The 17,868-nt window shown below is 43.6% G+C and overlaps 1 protein-coding gene across 2 annotated transcripts in view; it reads left to right on the top strand.

The window, feature by feature from the left end:
- The window catches only part of DTD1 (D-aminoacyl-tRNA deacylase 1), a 214,483-nt gene that overhangs the window by 28,250 nt on the left and 168,365 nt on the right, over positions 1-17,868 (top strand). For both annotated transcript variants that reach the window (XM_037811390.1, XM_037811389.1), the window contains exon 4: positions 13,871-13,977. In XM_037811390.1, the coding sequence (XP_037667318.1) occupies positions 13,871-13,977 (107 nt within the window). The remainder of the gene's footprint in view (positions 1-13,870; positions 13,978-17,868) is intronic.

Raw genomic sequence — 17,868 nt, 5'->3', positions numbered from 1 at the left:
AGGTGATAGCATTGCAATATTCTAAATGTGATTAATCCCACTAATGAATGCTAGGGAGGGGGTGGAATGGGAAGATTTAGGCTGTGTATATGTTTCCACAATTGAAAAAAAAAAAAAAAAGACAGTCTAAATAGATGACAATTGAATGCCAAGGGTTATCCTGGATGGGATCTGAGGATGGAGGCTCAAAGGGACACAGTTGAGACATAAGGGAAAAAAAAAAAAAGGAAATATAGAATGTAAGCTTTGTATCAATGTTGAATTTCTTGAACTTCTTAGCTGTGCTTAATGGGATTGCATAAAAGAATGTTCTTGTTCATGGGAATTGTATATGTGAATTATAGTGTTTGTTCAAGGATGTGTACAGCTTGCTCTCATATGTTCAGAAGACAGCAATAGATGATGGATGATAGATAGGGAGGGAGGGAGGAGAAGAGAAATGGCAGTGTGACAGCATGTTAAAGTTGGTGGATCGGGATATCGGGGGAGGGGGGTCAGGGTATGCTGGAGTTCTGTGTATGGGGTTTGTATTGTTTTTGCAACTGTTCCTATAACTTTGAATTTATTTCAAAATAAAATTAAAAAAAAAAGAATAAATCCAGAGTCACACTGTAAAATAGTTTAGATGATATGTGTAGGCCACAGATTTGGAGGAATTTGGAAACTAAGATAACTGGGCAAGTGTTGTGAGAAAGGCAGTGAACTGCCTCCACACGCCATTGATCTATATGCAAAGCCTTTGTTACTGGAGTCCCCAGGGGAAACTCCTCAGAACAACTGAACCGACAGTGGCTAATGAGACGCTATTTTTATGCAGACAAATGTAGATTACATTATGTGTCACTGGCATCTTAGGGGATGTTCAGACAATATAATTTACAGAAACTTCAGCTAGTAGCTTTTTTGTAAACAGGAGGAAAAACATACAGTATTTCATCAAGTCTAGATGCTATCCAAGGTGTGGGCCTTCAGTGGCTTTTAGTATAATCACAGAGTTGTGCATTCATCACCACAATCCTTCAACTTCATTTTTCTTTTTCAAAATGTTTTTGACTATTTGAGACCCCTTACCTTTCCAAATAAATTTGGTAATTGGCTTTTCCAGTTCTGCAAAGAAGGCTGTTGGAATTTTGATTGGTATATGATGAATCTGTAAATCAATTTGGGTAGAATTGACATCTTAACAATATTTAGTCTTCCAATCCTTGAACACAGAGTGTTCTTCCATTTATTTAGGTCTTCTTTTATTTCTTTTAGCATTATTATTTAGTTTTCAGGTCCTTTACATCCTTGGTTAAATTTATTCCTAGACGTTTGATTCTTTTAGTTCCTATTATAAATGGAATATTGTTCTGGTTTGCTAATGCTGCTGTTACGCAAAATACCAGAAATGGGTTGGCTTTTATAAAAAGGGATTTATTAAGTTACAGATTTACAGTACTGTAACCATAAAAGAATCTAAACCAAGGTATAATCATGAGCATACCTTCACTGGAGAAAGGCCTTTGGCATCCAGAAAACCTCTGTTAGCTGGGAAGGCATGTAGCTAGCATCTGCTTGCTGCTAGGTTGCATTTCAAAATGGCGTTCTCCAGAATGTCTAAGCGTCAGCCAATGTCAGGGGGGTTCCGAAACTCCAAGCATCTCTGAGCTAAGCCAGCAAGTGTTTGGGTCTGTGCCAGTATTTTTAAAGGAATCCAGTAAACTAATTAAGACCCATGCTGAATGGGCAGGGCCATGCCTCCATGGAAATAATCTAACCAAAAGTTTCAATTACAGTTGGGTGAGTCACATCTCCATTGAAGCAACCTAATCCCAGTATCCCACAAGCTTGGATTAAAGATCATGGCTGCTGTGGGGACATTATATATCCAAACCAGCTAAATAGTTTTCTTGATTTCCTCCTCAGATTGCTCATTACACAAAATACTGATTTTTGCATGTTGATCTTGTACCCTGCCACTTTGCTGTACTCGTTTATTAGCTCTAGTAGCTTTGTTGTAGATTTTTTTGGACTTTATATAGGATCATGTCATCTGCAAATAGTGAAAGTTTTACTTCTTCGTTTCCGATTTGGATGCCTTTTATTTCTTTTTCTTCCCTAACTGCTCTAGCTGGAACTTCTTATCCAGTGTTGAATAACATTGGTGACAGTGGGCATCCTTGTCTTGTTCCAGATCTTAGAGGGAAAGCTTGCATTTGTTCACTGTTGAGTATGATGATGTTAGCTGTGTGTTTTTCATGTATGCCATTTATCATGTTAAGGAAGTTTCCTTCTATTCCTATCTTTTGAAGTGTTTTTATCAGAAAAGGATGCTGGATTTTGCCACATGCCTTTTCTGTGTCAATCAGATGATCATGTGTTTTTTCCCCTTTGATTTGTTAATGTGTATTACATTAATTGATTTTCTTGTGTTGAACCACCCTTGCATACTTAGGATAAAACCCGCTTGATCATGGTATATAATTCTTTCAATGTGTTGTTGGATTTGATGTGCAAGTATTTTTTTGAGGATTTTTGCCTCTTTCTTCATTAGAGACATTGGTCTGTAATTTTCTTTTCTTATACTATTTTTATCTGGCTTTGATGTTAGAGTGATGTTGGCATCATAGAATGAGTAGGGTAGTGTTCCCTCCTCTTCAGTTTTTTGGAAGAGTTTGAGCAGGATTGGTATTAATTCTTCTTGGGATGATTGGTAGAATTCACCTGTGAAGCCGTCTGGTCCTGGGCTTTTCTTTGTTGGGAGGTTTTTGATGAATTATTCAATCTCTTTACTTGTAATTGGTCTCTTGAGGTCTTCTGTTTCTTTTAAAGTTGGTGTAGGTAGTTTGAGGGTTTCTAGGAATTTGTCCATTTCATCTGGGTTGTCTAATTTGTTGGCATACAGTTGTTCATAGTTGTTCTTATGATCATTATTTCTGTGGGTCAGTGGTCATGGCCCCCATCTCATTTATCTCATTTTCTATTTTATTTGCATCTTCTCTTTCTTTTTTTTTCTTTGTTGGTTTAGCTAATGGTTTGTCAATTTTATTGATCCTCTCAAAGAACCAATTTTTGGTTTTGTTAATTTTCTCTATTTTTTATTCTCAATTTCATTTATTTCTGCTCTAATCTTTGTTATTTCTTTTATTCTGCTTTCTTTGGGTTTAGTTTGGGTTTAGTTCCTCTTGGTGTGCAGTTAGGCTTTGATTTTAATGCTTTCTTCTTTCTTAATGTAGGCATTTAGGGCTAAAAAGTTGTCCTCTCAGCACTGCCTTCACTGTATCACGTAAGTTTTGATATGTTGTATTTGCATTTTTATTTGTCTTGAGATATTTACTCATTTCTCTTGCAGTTTCTTCTTTGACCCGCTGATTGTTTAAGAGTGTATTGTTTAACCTGTCTATATTTGTAAATTTTCCTGTTTTCTGCCTGTTACTGATTTCTAGCTTCATGCCATTATGATCAGAGAAAATGTTTTGTATAATTTCAATAATTTTAAATTTATTGAGACTTGTTTTATGACCCAATTTGTGGTCTAACCTGTAGGATGATCCATGAGCACTTGAGAAAAACAGAGCCAGGGACACACTAAGGGGGTGCAGACCAGCTCCAAAGAGCCCTGGGGAGAGGGTCAGGAAAGACACCAGAAGCCTTTTTTTTTCTTTGTAATTTTTTTTTCAGTTTTTTTTTTATTTCGAAATAAATTCAAAGTTATAGGAACAGTTGCAAAAACAGTACTAACCCCATACACAGAATTCCATTATACCCTGACCCCCCTCCCCTGATAGCTCAATCCACCAACTTTAACCTGCTGTCACATCACTATTTCTTTCCCTCCCTCCCTCCCTCCCTGCCTATCTATCATCCATCATCTATTGCTCTGTCTTCTGAACATATGAGAGCTTGCTGCACACGTCCTTGAACATACACTATAATTCACGTATACACTTCCCATGAACAAGAACATTCTTTTATGCAATCCCATTAAGTGCAGCTAAGAAGTACAAGAGATTCAACAATGATATGAAGCTTACATTCTATATTTCCTTTTCCTTATGTCTCAACTGTGTCTCTTTGAGCCACCTGTCCTCTGTCCGCCAATCCCATCCAAGTTCATACTTGGCATTCAATTGTCATCTATTTAGACTGTCTTTTTTTTTTTTTTTTCCAATTGTGGAAACATGTATACAGCCTAAATCTTCCCATTCCACCCCCTCCCTAGCCTTCCATTAGTGGGATTAATCACATTTAGAATGTTGTAATGCTCTTTCCCACCATCCATTACTAGAAATTCCCCTTCACCTCAAACAGTAACCCTACACTCATTTCTTACTCCCCATTGCCCGTTCCCCCATTTCTTTTAACCCAAACTCTACTTTTCATCCCTATGGTTATATTCTCTGATAATTTCTTTGTGTTTACTGTGGGGCTTAAAATTAACCTCTTAAATCCATATCAATCTTGTTTTTCTTTGATACCACCTTCACTTCAGTAGGACACATAAACTATGTTCCTATACTCCTCCATTCCCCCACATTTATATAGTTGTCTAAAATTACATATTTTACGTTGAGTTCAAAACCTCTGATTTGTCATTAGAGTTTGGGTATTTTATATCATGTAGGAAGTAAATAGTGGAGTTACAGTTCAAAAATTATTGACTTCTGTTTGTATTCCATTGTGGTTGGAGAATGTGCTTTGAGTATATTCAATTTTTTTTTTTTTTTAACTTTCTTGAGGCTTGTTTTATGTCCCAGCTTATGGTCCCTTCTGGAGAAAGATCCATGATCACTAGAGAAAAATGAGTGTCCTGGTGATTTGGGCTGTAAGGTACTATACATGTCAGCTAAAATTCTCTGTATCTTTTTCTCCTTTCTTTGTTTTTCTGTTGGTAGGGGGTCCCTCTAGTATCTGAAGTAGGGCAGGTCTTTTATTGGCAAAATCTCTCAGCATTTGTTTGTCTGTGAAAAATTTAAGCTCTCCCTCAAATTTGAAGGAGAGTTTTGCTGGATAAAGAATTCTTGGTTGGAAATTTTTCTCTCTCAGAATTTTAAATATGTCATGCCACTGCCTTCTCGCCTCCATGGTGGCCGTTGAGGAGTCACAACTTAGTCTTATGTTGTTTCGTTTTTATGTGATGAATTGCTTTTTCTTGCTGCTTTCAAAACTTGCGTCTTCTCTTCAGTATTTGAGAATCTGATCAGAATATGTCTTGGAGTGGGTTTATTTGGATTTATTCTATTTGGAGTTTGCTGGGCATTTATGCTTTATGTATTTATATTGTGTATAGGGTTGGGGAAGTTTTCCCCAACAATTTCTTTGAATACTCTTTCTAGACCTTTACCCTTCTCTTCCCCTTCTGGGACACCAATGAGTCTTAAGTTTGGACGCTTTATTTTATCTGTTGTATCCCTGAGATCCATTTTGAGTTTTTCAATTTTTTTCTCCATTCTTTCTTTTGTTCTTTCATTTTCTGTTCTGTGGACTTCTAGGACACTGAGATGTTGTTCAGCTTCCTCTAGTCTTGTATTGTGAATATCCAGAGTCTTTTTAATTTGGCCAGCAGTTTCTTTTATTTCCATAAGATCTTCTATTTTTTTATTTACTCTTGCAATGTCTTCTTTATGCTCTTCTAGGGTCTTCTTTATGTCGCTTATATCCTGGGCCATGGTCTTCTTGATGTCCTTTAAATCCTTTGCCATGTTTTCATTCCTCGATCGTAGTTCTTTGATTAATTTTGCGAAGTACAGTGTTTCTTCTGATATCTTGATTTGTGTGTTTGGAGTTGGATTCTCCATATCATCTGGTTTTATCATATGCATTAAGATTTTCTGTTGTTTTTGGCCTCTTGGCATTTGCTTTGCTTGATAGGGTTCTTTCAAGTTGAAAAAAACCTATCTAATTTTTCAGAAACACAGTTTAGTGGCGTACACTTTCTCTAACTAACCAGCAGATGGTGTCTGTGAGTCACCTATACCCCTCAAGTCAGTTCTCCACCTTGTCCCTGCAGTGTGTGGGGAAATGATTCTTGTGGGGTTCAGTTGGAGAACTCAGCTTGGGTGTGTTGCTGGAGCCGTCTGCCCTGAATGTGGGGCGTGTGTATGGGCAGCCAGGGAGGAAAGGCAGTTTTAATATTCAAATCCCCCAGGTTCCCGGAGATTCAAGGCTGCCGCAAGAGTCTAAGCCTTCATTTCATTTCAGCCCCAGACCCTCTCTCTCACTGTCCCACAAACCACCAGACGTGGCATAGTGTCCTTGGGTTCTCCGAGCGGGTCCCCCCGCCCAGCCGTGTTCCTCCAGGACCTCTGCCGAGGGAATGCCGTGTTACATCACCAGTGTGCGCCGTCCCTCAGGGGAAGCCCTGGGCCGCTGGCCGTGCCGGGGCGCTTCCAGCCTGATGCAGAAATGGCCGAACTGTGCATCTCCACACCCCCCTCCTCGCACAGTTCTTCCTTCCCAGCTCCGGGACAACTGGCGGGGCTCTGGGCTGTGGGCATGGCCCCAGGCAGGAGTTTATCCAGCCCTCCGGGGGGCCAGCTGCGAGCCGCGGGGTTTCTTTTGGCTTCCAGCTCTCCGCTCTGTTCCCCCGGACCCAACGGTATCTGCAGCAGGCTATCTTCCAGGCCAGACACCGAGAGACCAGCCCAGCCCCCTCTTGCTGTGTTTTACTGCGTGGTTCCCACTATCGCTGCTGCAGCCGCTCGGGGGTTTTTCCCTTTTTTTTTTTTAAAGAGCCCGTCTGTCTCCAGATGCCAAACCCTGGCTTCCCCAGACTGCCGTGCAGCTGCGGGTCTTCCAGCCAGCTCACTCACTCGTTTCAGAATGCAGACTCCCAGTTTCACCAAGTATATGGCCCCTTTGGAACTAGAAGATCTCGTCCAGCTGGCGCATCGCTGTAACCGGTATTCTGGATCACCCTCTGGTTTTTATCTACTGTTTCTCATGGAGGTGTATTTTCACCCTGTCTCACCTAGCCACCATCTTAGTTTTTCCCCAGAAGCCTTTTTCATGGCTCTCTGAAGCTGTGCTTTCCTGGCCTATATGGCATATGGTGCACTTCAGCAAGCTATTCCCTACAGCCCTACGGAGGCTGTGTGTTTTTAACCCTTCACCATCTTTGCCCCTCTTGGGGGTGGGGTTGAAACTGTGTGTGCTGGTTTGGATATATTATGTCCCCTCAAAAGCCATATTCTTTGACGCAGTCTTGTGGGGGCAGAGTTGTTAATCTTTTTGATTAGGGTGTGACTTCTTGATTGAATGTTTTCATGGAGATTTGACCCCACCCACTCAGGGTAGTTTACTGGAGTCCTTTAAAGGGAGCTCACACAGAGAGCAGAGAGACTTTTGGAGAGATGCTTGCTGACACTTTGAGATGTTTGGAGATGTTTGGAGATGCTAGCCCAGAGTTTGCTTCAGAGAAGCTAAAAGAGGACCCTGATGCTTAGATGCACAGGAGCTGAAGAAGCTAAGAGAGACAAGCCCAGAGATATTTTGGAGAAAGCCATTTTGAAATGCAGCCTGGGAGCAAAGAAATAGCAGATGCCAGCCATGTGCCTTCCCAGCTGCCAGGGGTGTTCCAGATGCCATCGGCTGTTCTTCAGTGACGGTATCCTCTTGCTGATGCCTTAGTTTGGACGCTTTTATGGCCTTAGGACTGTACATTTGTAACCAAATAAACCCCCTGTATAAAAGTCAATCCATTTCTGGTATTTTGCATGATGGCAGCATTAGCAAACCAGAACACAGCGGTTGCAGTGGTCCCTGTCAGGAGTTAGCTAAAACAGTGGTTCAGAGCTGGGACCCACAGTCTAAATTCACCTTTCAAAGGCCATGATCAGTATTTGACCCTGCCACCACCACCCATACCCTTCTTGAGGGAGAGTGCTTCCACATCCCTCACCATCCACAGCAGCCAACCAGGGACTGCACCCGAGGCAGCCCACCTTGAGAGTTGGGGGATGGGCATGGGCAGCTGCTGTGGAGCAAATTACTCACAGTTTATTACCACAGTTTCTCAGCCTCTTTGTCCCACTCTTCCCTGGGTGCTGTACAGTGCTCCCCTGGCCTTTGGAGCCCTAGAACAATTGTTTCAGACAAGTTGCTGCCTGTCCGCTAGCTGTTTTTGTAGGAGTGAGTCCTGGCACTCCTCACTCTGCCATCTTCCCCAGAGCTTCCTGTTCCCTAGTTTTTTGAGCTGTGGGCTGGCGCACTCCAGCATGCTCAGTTATTTTCCCCAATTTTACCAAGTGGAGGAGTTAGGAAAGGGGTAGACAGAGGTCAGGAGGTAATCAGGAAAATCCTTTTCGGAGAGACCAACATTGGGGAAACAAATGGTTTTCAGTGTTTTCTTGCCTGAATCCATTAGCTTCTACTGTTAACCCTGCAGTCAGCCAGGGATGTGGGGGCTCCCTACTCGGGAGGGTCACAGATGGTCAGATCAGCCCTTCAGGTCTAGCTTTGAACCTCTCTGAGGCTGCTTCTGGGGGCAGGTTAGATTTTGGCTCCAGAGGCTCTGAAAAGTGTCAGAACCCTAACTTACAAGGTCCCTCCAAGGCCACTCCATCCCCAAGGCTGAAGATGTAGTTCCTATTCTGTGGCCCGTCCTGAAGCATGTCAGTCCGCAGTGCCCAGCCCAGCCTGCCAGAGGTCCTGCAGTGAGATCAAGTGGCAGTGTTAGCACACACCCATAATAATACACGTAAGACGCTCATGATAAAATGTTGACAAGGAGATGCCCTGAAATTGAATGTCACCTTCTTCCATTATCACGGTCCCAGGGAGAAGTCCCAGGTCAGGATTAAATGCTGTATAGTATTCAAGTCCAAAGGAATTAAAGTCTGAAATGAAATTCATGTGCCCTGATGAGTTTAGAAGACATCCTCCTGGTCTCCATGGAGGGGTTTCCAGTGCATGTGGGAGTCTGGGTTTTTTCAGCAGCTGTATCTGAACACAGGTGTCCATGTAGATTGGTGACTCCCTCTTCCCTGCCTGGGTGCTGAATAGGTTGAAAAGTAAGACAAAGAGGAAGACTGGGCCACGATAGAATGCTGCCATGACAGCAGACAGAGCTGCCTTTGGGGACAGGGCTTAGATGGGCTGGCCTGAGGGTCCCAGCACCCGGCCCAGAGGCAGGCCCAGGTGTGCTTGGAGCAGGCTCGCCCCTCCTAGCAAGGGGAAGAAGCACAATGCATGCCTTCTCCCCCCAGGTTTTCTTCAATAGGACATGCTTTTGGGCTTGTTTTTCTGTTCCACTCCCCACCCTCCAATTTGCTCATAAACTACCATGGACGATAATAGTGGTGACAGCAATGTGGTTACTCAGATGTCCTGAGCACTGGGCTCCGGGCCACGTGCTCTGCCTGTACCAACTCGTACATCTTCATCACTGTCCCAAGATGACCATCCTGTCATCTCACTGGGAGAAACTGGGACACGGAGAGGCAGTGTGGGTCATCTTGGCATGTTCTGGGAAGTCAGTTGGGCATTCTTCAAAAGGGCCTCAAAATCACCCTTTGCAGTTAACTGGTGAATAATGAGGCAAGGCAGTTCTGGTCTGCGGTTGTGTTAGGGCCTCAGTTAACTGCTGCTGGAGATTATTCATGTCCGGTTGGCTGCAGCTGGCGTTTTCCTGGCTGTAACTGGCGTTTTCCTGGCTGTAACATGTTGCATAACTGTGCTTGACATGTGCTTTCTTTTCTCCAGCTCTGGATTGAATCTTGGGACTTATATTTAAGAACAACTTGATTATATCACTGGAGGAGCCCAGATGTAGTGTTGAAGATAGGTCTTGTCTTTTAAATTATTTTTAAAAATGCATTTCTTTTTCCTGGCCATTATAATTTTTCTTGAGAGCTTTACTCTTTGATCTGGACTGGAAGAAATGTTACTGTTTGAAGGCCCCTTAAAGCATTTCTTTGGATTTATTGTCTGTACAAATGGAAATTCGGATAATAGTTCTGTTCTTAACTGAAGACAAACAGGAAAAGGAAATATATTTCTTGATACTTGAAATGATAAGCAGTGACGCATATGCCGTATAAACCTGGCAACAGAAATTCAAGGTCGGAAGTAATTCCTTTCTTCCTGAGTCTGCCTTCAGCTTCCCTGGGGAGCGGAGGGGCTGAAATTTGCTACTAATTGTAGCCATAATTTTAGCATGCAATTAAACACATGATTTCCTTCCCAGCTGATCTCTTTTTAGCTAGTCCAACATAGATAAAACTGAGAGCTCTTTTTACTTGAATGACCCCTTTAATCTGATAGGAGGTCACAGAAAGTCACCTTTATTTGAGAATCCCTTTGGCTGCCCAGTGGGAACGAGATTCATTTTGCCTGTAAAAATTGTGAACAACTTGGGTACTTTTAATACAGTTTCCAGTGCTGCTATGGGCTTAAACAAACTGACAGTTGGTATACCCACTTTGCTAGAACCCTCCATGAGGTTAGGGGTCATTGGAGGCTAGGGATCATTGGAGGTTAAGGGTCATTGAGGGTTAGGGGTCATTGGAGGTGAAGGGGTTATTGGAGGTTAGAGGTCCTTGGGGAAGAAGCAGAGGTGGAAATTGTGGGGTTGTGGTGATAAAGAGCCACACAGGAGGCTTCAGGTTGGGAGAGTCTGGTGTCCCGGGAAGCCCAGGGCATAAGGCCAGCATGAGCCTGGCAGGCCCAGGACAGAGCCGCTCTCTGGGGGGCCACTGGGAAAGGGAGGGCTCCTAAGTCCAGCCAGTCCCAGTGCTGGGGCGTCCACCCACTGCTTTTCTCTTCCTCAGCCTCTCCCCGAGGACCGTCTGTCCTGTGAAATGATGTCCCATGTGAAATCAGGTCCCCTTGTCCAGGGAAGTTTGGGGAACACCAGAGTAAAAGAAAATAAATAGGCTTCTTTATTCAAGGATGTTTTGAGAACCTTTGACATGCTGCTGTACATCAGGATCCTCCAAGCATGGTTTTCCCAAAGTATCTTTCTATGGCCATCTTCACTCTAGGGACACCTGACTGGACCTGGTTTGGGGAGCACTGCCCTGGTCACGTGGAACCCCTTGAACATGCATGCCTCTTTACATTGTCATAAGAACAGATGTTGGCTTTGTATCCACTGTATGCCTAGTCCCGGCCCAAGCACTCAACATGCACTGTCTCATTCAGTTTTCACCGTGGTTCAGGTGTTGTTAGTAGCCCTGGCTGAGCCATCGTGAGGTTAAAGCTGGCTCCAGGTTGCAAAGCTGGTTAGTGGCTGGGCCTCTTCTTCTCTTCCAGCCTGAGTCGTGGTTGCCCTCCCAGGCTTGGACCAGCGTAGCCTCATCCAGGAAGCCTTTTCTGATTGCCTCCCCACCCCCCAAGTGGGGGACTCAGCCCCTCTTGTGGCTGCCAGGGCCAGAATCTAGCCTTTTCTTACCACACTGCCTTGTCGCCACGTGTGCCCTCCACTCCTCACACCCCACACTGTGGGATTCCCAAGCACTGGGGCTGTCTGGTCCTTTGAGCTGGGTGTCTGGTATCGAGCACTGTGCCTGGTACACGGTTGCTGACTGTAAGTGAAAAGTGATGAGGGGCTTTCAAGGATGGACTGGATTTCATATGCTCTCTTTGCTGTCTACTGGTGGGTAGGAACAGAGGAGCACATGAGAGTTCCCAGTTTCTGAAGCCTCTGTAATGTTTTTTCTCTTTTCTTAGTTTTGGTTTATACAAATTATCTTATCTGAAATGGTCTACAAACTGTAACCCTTCCAAACTGTGGAGAACAGTGTTTTCTCTTGAATAAGTATCAGTATGTGTCCCTGGTGGCATTTAGACCCAGCGTTCAACAGAGGTGTTTGGATGGATGGAAGAGGCATTCTGGTTATTCCTTGGCATCATATCTCAAATTCATATTTTTGGCTTTCTTTATAAATGTAATTCTGCATTTGGAAGTTGATCAGAAACAAATGAATGGGTTTGGGTGTCAAACAGAAGCTTGGAGCCCTTTCTCCCGGGTCTTGGGGAGGTTCTGTTTGGGGCAGCATGATGGCTAGCTTGCAACACATTCCTGGGATGGGGTGGTTCTACTGCCTCTCTGGGGCAAGGGATGTGGGGCAGGGGGAGATGAGTGCCCCCAAGCTCCGTGCCCCAGGCTTTGGGCAGCCCTGTCCTGTGAGGAGCGAGTGTCTCCTCAGTTCTGTGGTCTGTGGGGGCTTCTGTAGCTTGACCTGCCCCTTTTTTTTTTTTTTTTAACTTTATGAAAAAATTAAAAAAAACAACAAAAACATTTCAGTCAAAACAAAACAAAGGAATAAGAAAAACAACCTCAAATAACTACATTGCTTCCAACATGTTCCTACCGTAGCCCCAAATTTACAAACCATAATCATTCCTGAGCATTCCCATAACATTGTTTACCCTCAATAGCTTATCTGTTTTTATTAGATTATCTTTCCCCCTTCACTAGTTGCTGTCTATTTCTAGGTCCTCTACATTCTACAACATTAACCATTTATTATACATTTTTCACAGAGTTCACATTAGGGGTAACATACAATATCTCTCTTTTTGTCCCTGGCTTATTTCGCTCAGCATTATATCTTCAGGGTTCATCCATGTTGTCGTGTGTTTCACGACCTCGTTCCTTCTTACAGCCACATAGTATTCCATCGTGTGTATATACCACATTTTGTTTATCCACTCATCTGTTGAAAGACTTTTGGATTGTTTCCATCTCTTGGCAATTGTCAATAATGCTGCTATGAACATTGGTGTGCAAATATCTGTTCGTGTCACTGCTTTCAGATCTTCAGGGTATATACCGAGAAGTGAAATTGCTGCATTGAAGGGTAATTCTAATTTTCTAAGGAACTGCCAGACTGTCCTCCAGAGTGGCTGTACAGTTACACAGTCCTACCAACAATGAATGAGTTCCAATTTCTCCACATCCTCTCCAGCATTTGTAGTTTCCTGTTTGTTTAATGGCAGGCAATCTAATTGGTGTGAGATGGTATCTCATTGTGGTTTTAATTTGCATCTCCCTAGTAGCTAGTAAAGATGAACTTTTTTGTGTGTTTTTTAGCCATTTTTGACCTGCCTTTTGGTTTCCCTTCACACCCACAGAGGCATGTGGGCCACCTAGAGGGCAATTTGTGAGATTGTTCGGGGGTGCCTCCTATGTTTTCTTTCAGATTTAATTTGTTTTAAATTTTTAATATGAAACATACAAAAAAAAAAAAAATAGACCAGTGTACTCAGTACCCAATTTGTCTCATTCCTTCCCTTCACATCTCTCTCTTTAGACGAGTGGCTAAGACCCCACCACCCCCTGCCTTCTCTGTGGTACCGACATTACTACTATCCCATGTTTAGGGTATCATACTGGATGTGTCCTGGTTGCAACTGAGTTTTGAAAGATCACATTATGTTTTTGAGATGTAGCCATGTTAGTGGAGGTAGCTCTAGCTCAGTGGCTGGTTTTCCACTGAATAACGAAGGTAGTGTTTATGCATTCATCCCCCTACTGAGGGACCGTGAGATTGTTTCTACTTTTTTTCCAAACCCTGCCAGAGGGAACATCCTTGAACAGTTCTTCTTGTTTCTATGTACAGGTTTCTAGACTAGACTTCGCAAAGTGAGGTTCCAGGGTTGTAGGGTTTGTTCCACTTGAACTTTACTGGCTCTGTCACCAAAATGCCCTCCAAAGTGGTTATTCTGTCTGGCACTTGGTGTCACCAGAACTTCATCTGTGCTACGTCTGTTGGGTCTGTGGTGGCATCTGCTGTTTGATTATACATTTCCCTCATTACCTTTTTTCATGTTGACTGGCCACTCCTGCCCCCAGGTTTCCAATTACCATTATCTAGGTGTGGCTTTTTTAGATGGGGTTATCTAGTATCTCCGTTTCTTGTGACTGTTTGAATTACTCTTTCAGATGGCAAGTTTGGTGCCTACATGCAAGTCCACATCCAGAATGACGGGCCTGTGACCATAGAACTGGAGTCTCCGGCCGCCGGCACTGCCACCTCCGATCCGAAGCAGGTAAGCCTGGTTTCCTGGGTCCCTGGAACATCTGATGGCTTCAATTTAGTGTCTGCAGCAAGCCTCCGTCTCAAGTGGAGAAAACACATCTCCGTGCCCTAGTATTTATTTTATTACACCCTTTCTCAAGAATGCTAAGCACGTTCCTGCTCCTGTGTGCTCTGTATCTCCTTGCCGCCTCTTGCTTGTACACAGAAGAGAAAACCACCTTTGCAGAGCCCCCTGGGCTCCCGTTCCGCTGACGAGGTGCCGTGGCGTCCTTGCGCCGCTGGGTGGCGGCAGCGTAGCGGCACAACCCGACTGCCCTGTGCTGGCCGGTCCACCCGTCAGGAATGGGTTACCTGGAGCGGCTTTTGTCCCAAGGGTGAGGGGAAGGTGCCACCCAGGGTTCCTTGTAAATCCTCATTTTTCTAAAGTAACCTGGATTTGCTGCCAATTTTGTAAGCTTTCAGAAAGGATTTTAATTAAAACAGAGAAAGGAAATCTGTAACAGTCCTTGCAGCCTGGGTGGTTCTCATGCTTAACACACTTGCAGAGGCTTTAATTAATGCAGCCGCTTACCGGCCTTTGACACGGGAGGGGCAGGCGGAGGCGTCAGGGCCAAGGGGCCATTCCTGTGCCGTCCTCCCTCGGGTGCTGTGAGGGGGAACGATGGAAGAGCTGTGGGGGCAGCATTGTATAAACCCAAAGTGGCACGGCCTGCTCACAGCCAGAATTTTTAAGGGAAACACAACTTTCCTTTTTTGGTTCCAATTCTCTGGATTGATAGGGAAGCAGGAATATGTCCGGTGCGGGTGTGCTGGTTCCCAAATGTAACTGAGGGTCCTGGAATTATTGATAACATTTAAAAAATTGTAAATGAAAAACCTACTTGAAATTTCTAACTTATTTTGAAGTAATGTGAGACTCTCAGAAAAGTTGAAAACATAGTCTGAGTTCCCCTATGCTCTTTACCCACTTTTCCCTAATTTTAATATTTTATGTAATCATGGTACAATAATGCAAACATTGAGATGAATTCATTACTGGTCATTAAACTACAAACCTTATTTGAATTTCATTAGTGTTTTTCTTTATTGCTCTTCTTCTGTTCCAGGATCCAACCTAGGAACCCATATTGCATTTAGTTTTCATTTCTCCTTAGTCTTCATCAATTTGTGACAGTCCTTGTCTTTCATGACCATGACAGTTTTCAGGAATATTGGTCAGTTATCTTGCAGCAGGCTCCTCGCTTTGGGTTTTCTGCGATTACATTGAGGTTGTGTGTTTTGGAAGGAACAGCAGAGAAGTGGTGGTGTGCCCTTCTCAGTGCTTTGTGTTATACCTCCCCAGGTACTTGGTATCGATTTGCCTCTTTACTGGTGATGTTAACCTTGGCCACCTGGGGAAGGTGGTATCTACCAGATTTCTCCACCCCACGTGACGTTTTAACCTCTGTCCCCTCTCCTGCTCACTCTCTTTCTGCTGCTTGGAGAATAGCGACCATCGGATGGCATTGACCCTACTTCCCACTACCAGAGAGGCGTCTGTGGGCTGCCATTCAGCCCCTGCCTCCTGCACCGTAGCAGAGCTGCCCTTCCCAGTGCTGAGCCCCAGTGTGGAATGAAAACTAGGGGTTCCTTGTTCCAGAGTCATGGGAAGTACACGATGGCGACAGCAGAGCGTCACAACGAGCCTGGGACTTTCTTAGCTTGTGGCCTCATATGGCTGCCTGGGCACACACCCATGAAGCCAGACTGACCTGGGCTTTGGAGGCCCCCCTTTCCACATTTCATCTTCTCACGCTAAGCCTGTGGTGCTCTTGGCAAATCAGTGTGTCTCTCTCACTTATCGATCTTATTCCCATTGGCTTTCTTTTTCCTTGAACTTTTTATTTTGAGGTAATTTCAAACGTACAGGACAGTTGCAAAAATAATATAAAACCTATACAGAGAACTCCAGCATACCCCTTCCTCAATACCCTGACCAACCAATTTTAACATCTGCTACATTGGCTGTATCATTTTATCTGTCCATCCATCCATCCATCCCTCCATTCATCTGAATGCTTTCTAAACATTTGAGAGTAGGTTTCATATATCATGTTCCTTGAACACATAATACTTCCATATACATTTCCTAAGAACAAAGATAATCACTTATGTAACCACCTTAAGTAGAGTTATCAAATTCAAGAACTTTATCATTGATAGAAAGCTGATAGTCTGTTTTCTCCTTTTTTCGTATGTCCCAGTAATGTCCTTTCAGGCCTTTTCTCCTCCATTATTAGATCCAGTTCAGTGTCATGGATTGCATTTAATTGTCACTGTCTTTTTAGTTGCTCTCTTTCTTTAACTTGTGGAAACATACATACAACATTAATTCTGCTGGCTTTTAAACATGCTCACGTGTCTCCATTTCAAAAGTGCCCCTCTTTCCTCCCTTCTTGTTCACTCCTCAGTGTCCTCCAATCTGTTCTCATCGGGTTCCCAGCCACCTCCATGTTACTTAATTTCCTGGCCACTTTCCAGGCCCTTGCCCACTCAGCAGCCCTTGCCACTGCTGCCCCCTCCCTCCCGAACACTGCCTTGGACCTGCTTTTCCATGATACCCTTCTCTTCTGGTTTTTCTCTTGCCTCTGGCTACTCCTTCTGGATTTATTTGACAGTTATTTTCTAATCTTGATTTATTATTCTGCTTTAACTCTATTTGGAGAAAAAAGTTTTTGGTCAAGTTATTTTTTTCCTTCTAAATATTCTTCTGGAAGAAGTAGAGAATACATTATATCTTTAGGAATCCAACCCTCCTTTTTTATTTAAAAATAAAACAGCACTTTTTTTTTAACCTCTGAAGAGTCACGTTAACGTACTAGGATTTTAAAAAGTCCTTTGTTTTTTTAAAAGGAGCTTTCCCTTCAAAAGCATGAATTGTCCTGTGTTAATTTCAGTTATTCGTAACCAATTAACTCACAGCCAGAAGTCTCAGACCTAAGAAAATTGCCCGTATCTCTGTTGTTCCCCCAGCTCTCCAGTAGGTGGCGAGAGGTAGGCACAGAAGTGGCCAGTGTTCCATGGCATGGGGCTGTGTGATGGGCTGGCTCTGCCTTCCTGCTCTCACTAAGAAGGGGGTTACTCTTGGAGCACTTAGCTAACTTGTTTGCTTTTTGCAGTGGTAGGAAGTCCAGAAGCTGACTCTTTTAGCCGACAGATAAACACGCATCACTGTCAACTGGGCTTTTAACTCTTAAGTGTTTATTTTCCCATTGTAATCTAGCTAATGGTGAAAACCACTTACATTACAGAAAAATTGTTCTTTTGGCAAATTGTTTTAAAGTATAGGTTCTTCAAACCATCTGAAGAGATGAACTGTGTGTGTATTTATGCGTGTTTGTGAGTGTATATGTGCATGTGTATATGCATCACACGTCTATTTAGTCTACTTCAGTGTGCTGGGAAGAGAAAGAACTGAGTGTGACCCAGCCCCTCCCCTTGGGAGAGGGTGAGGGCATCCTAAACCGGAAAGGCTAGTAACAGTGAAAGAGGTAAATATCAGTGTAGGACAATTTAGGAACTATCACAAGGTCCCAAGGCTAACTTTTCATACTCCTCCTTAAAACCCTTCCATGCTTCCCAGATGCATTTAGATTGAAATCTAAATTTCTTCCCCTCCATCTGAGGGCCTGGATGACCAGGCTTCTGGGGCTCTCTGCCTGCCCTTTGGCCATCTCTCTCTCGGTCCCCTTGCTTTACCTACTCTTGCCTCCTCTCTGTTCCGAGAATAGGCTGAACTCTTCCCTATCTCTGGGCTCTTATCTCAGTTGCAGTGTCTCCTCATTAGAGGAGGAGATTCTCAGGTCCCCTTAATCCCATGTAAGCCCCCCAGTTCTGTCATGTTGCTCTGATGACTTCTTTC

The sequence above is a fragment of the Choloepus didactylus genome, chromosome 19, assembly GCF_015220235.1.
Source record: "Choloepus didactylus isolate mChoDid1 chromosome 19, mChoDid1.pri, whole genome shotgun sequence".
In the NCBI taxonomy this organism is placed as follows: domain Eukaryota; kingdom Metazoa; phylum Chordata; class Mammalia; order Pilosa; family Megalonychidae; genus Choloepus; species Choloepus didactylus.
Note: the sequence above shows the minus strand (reverse complement) of the source record. Positions and strands in the feature narration are given on the sequence as shown.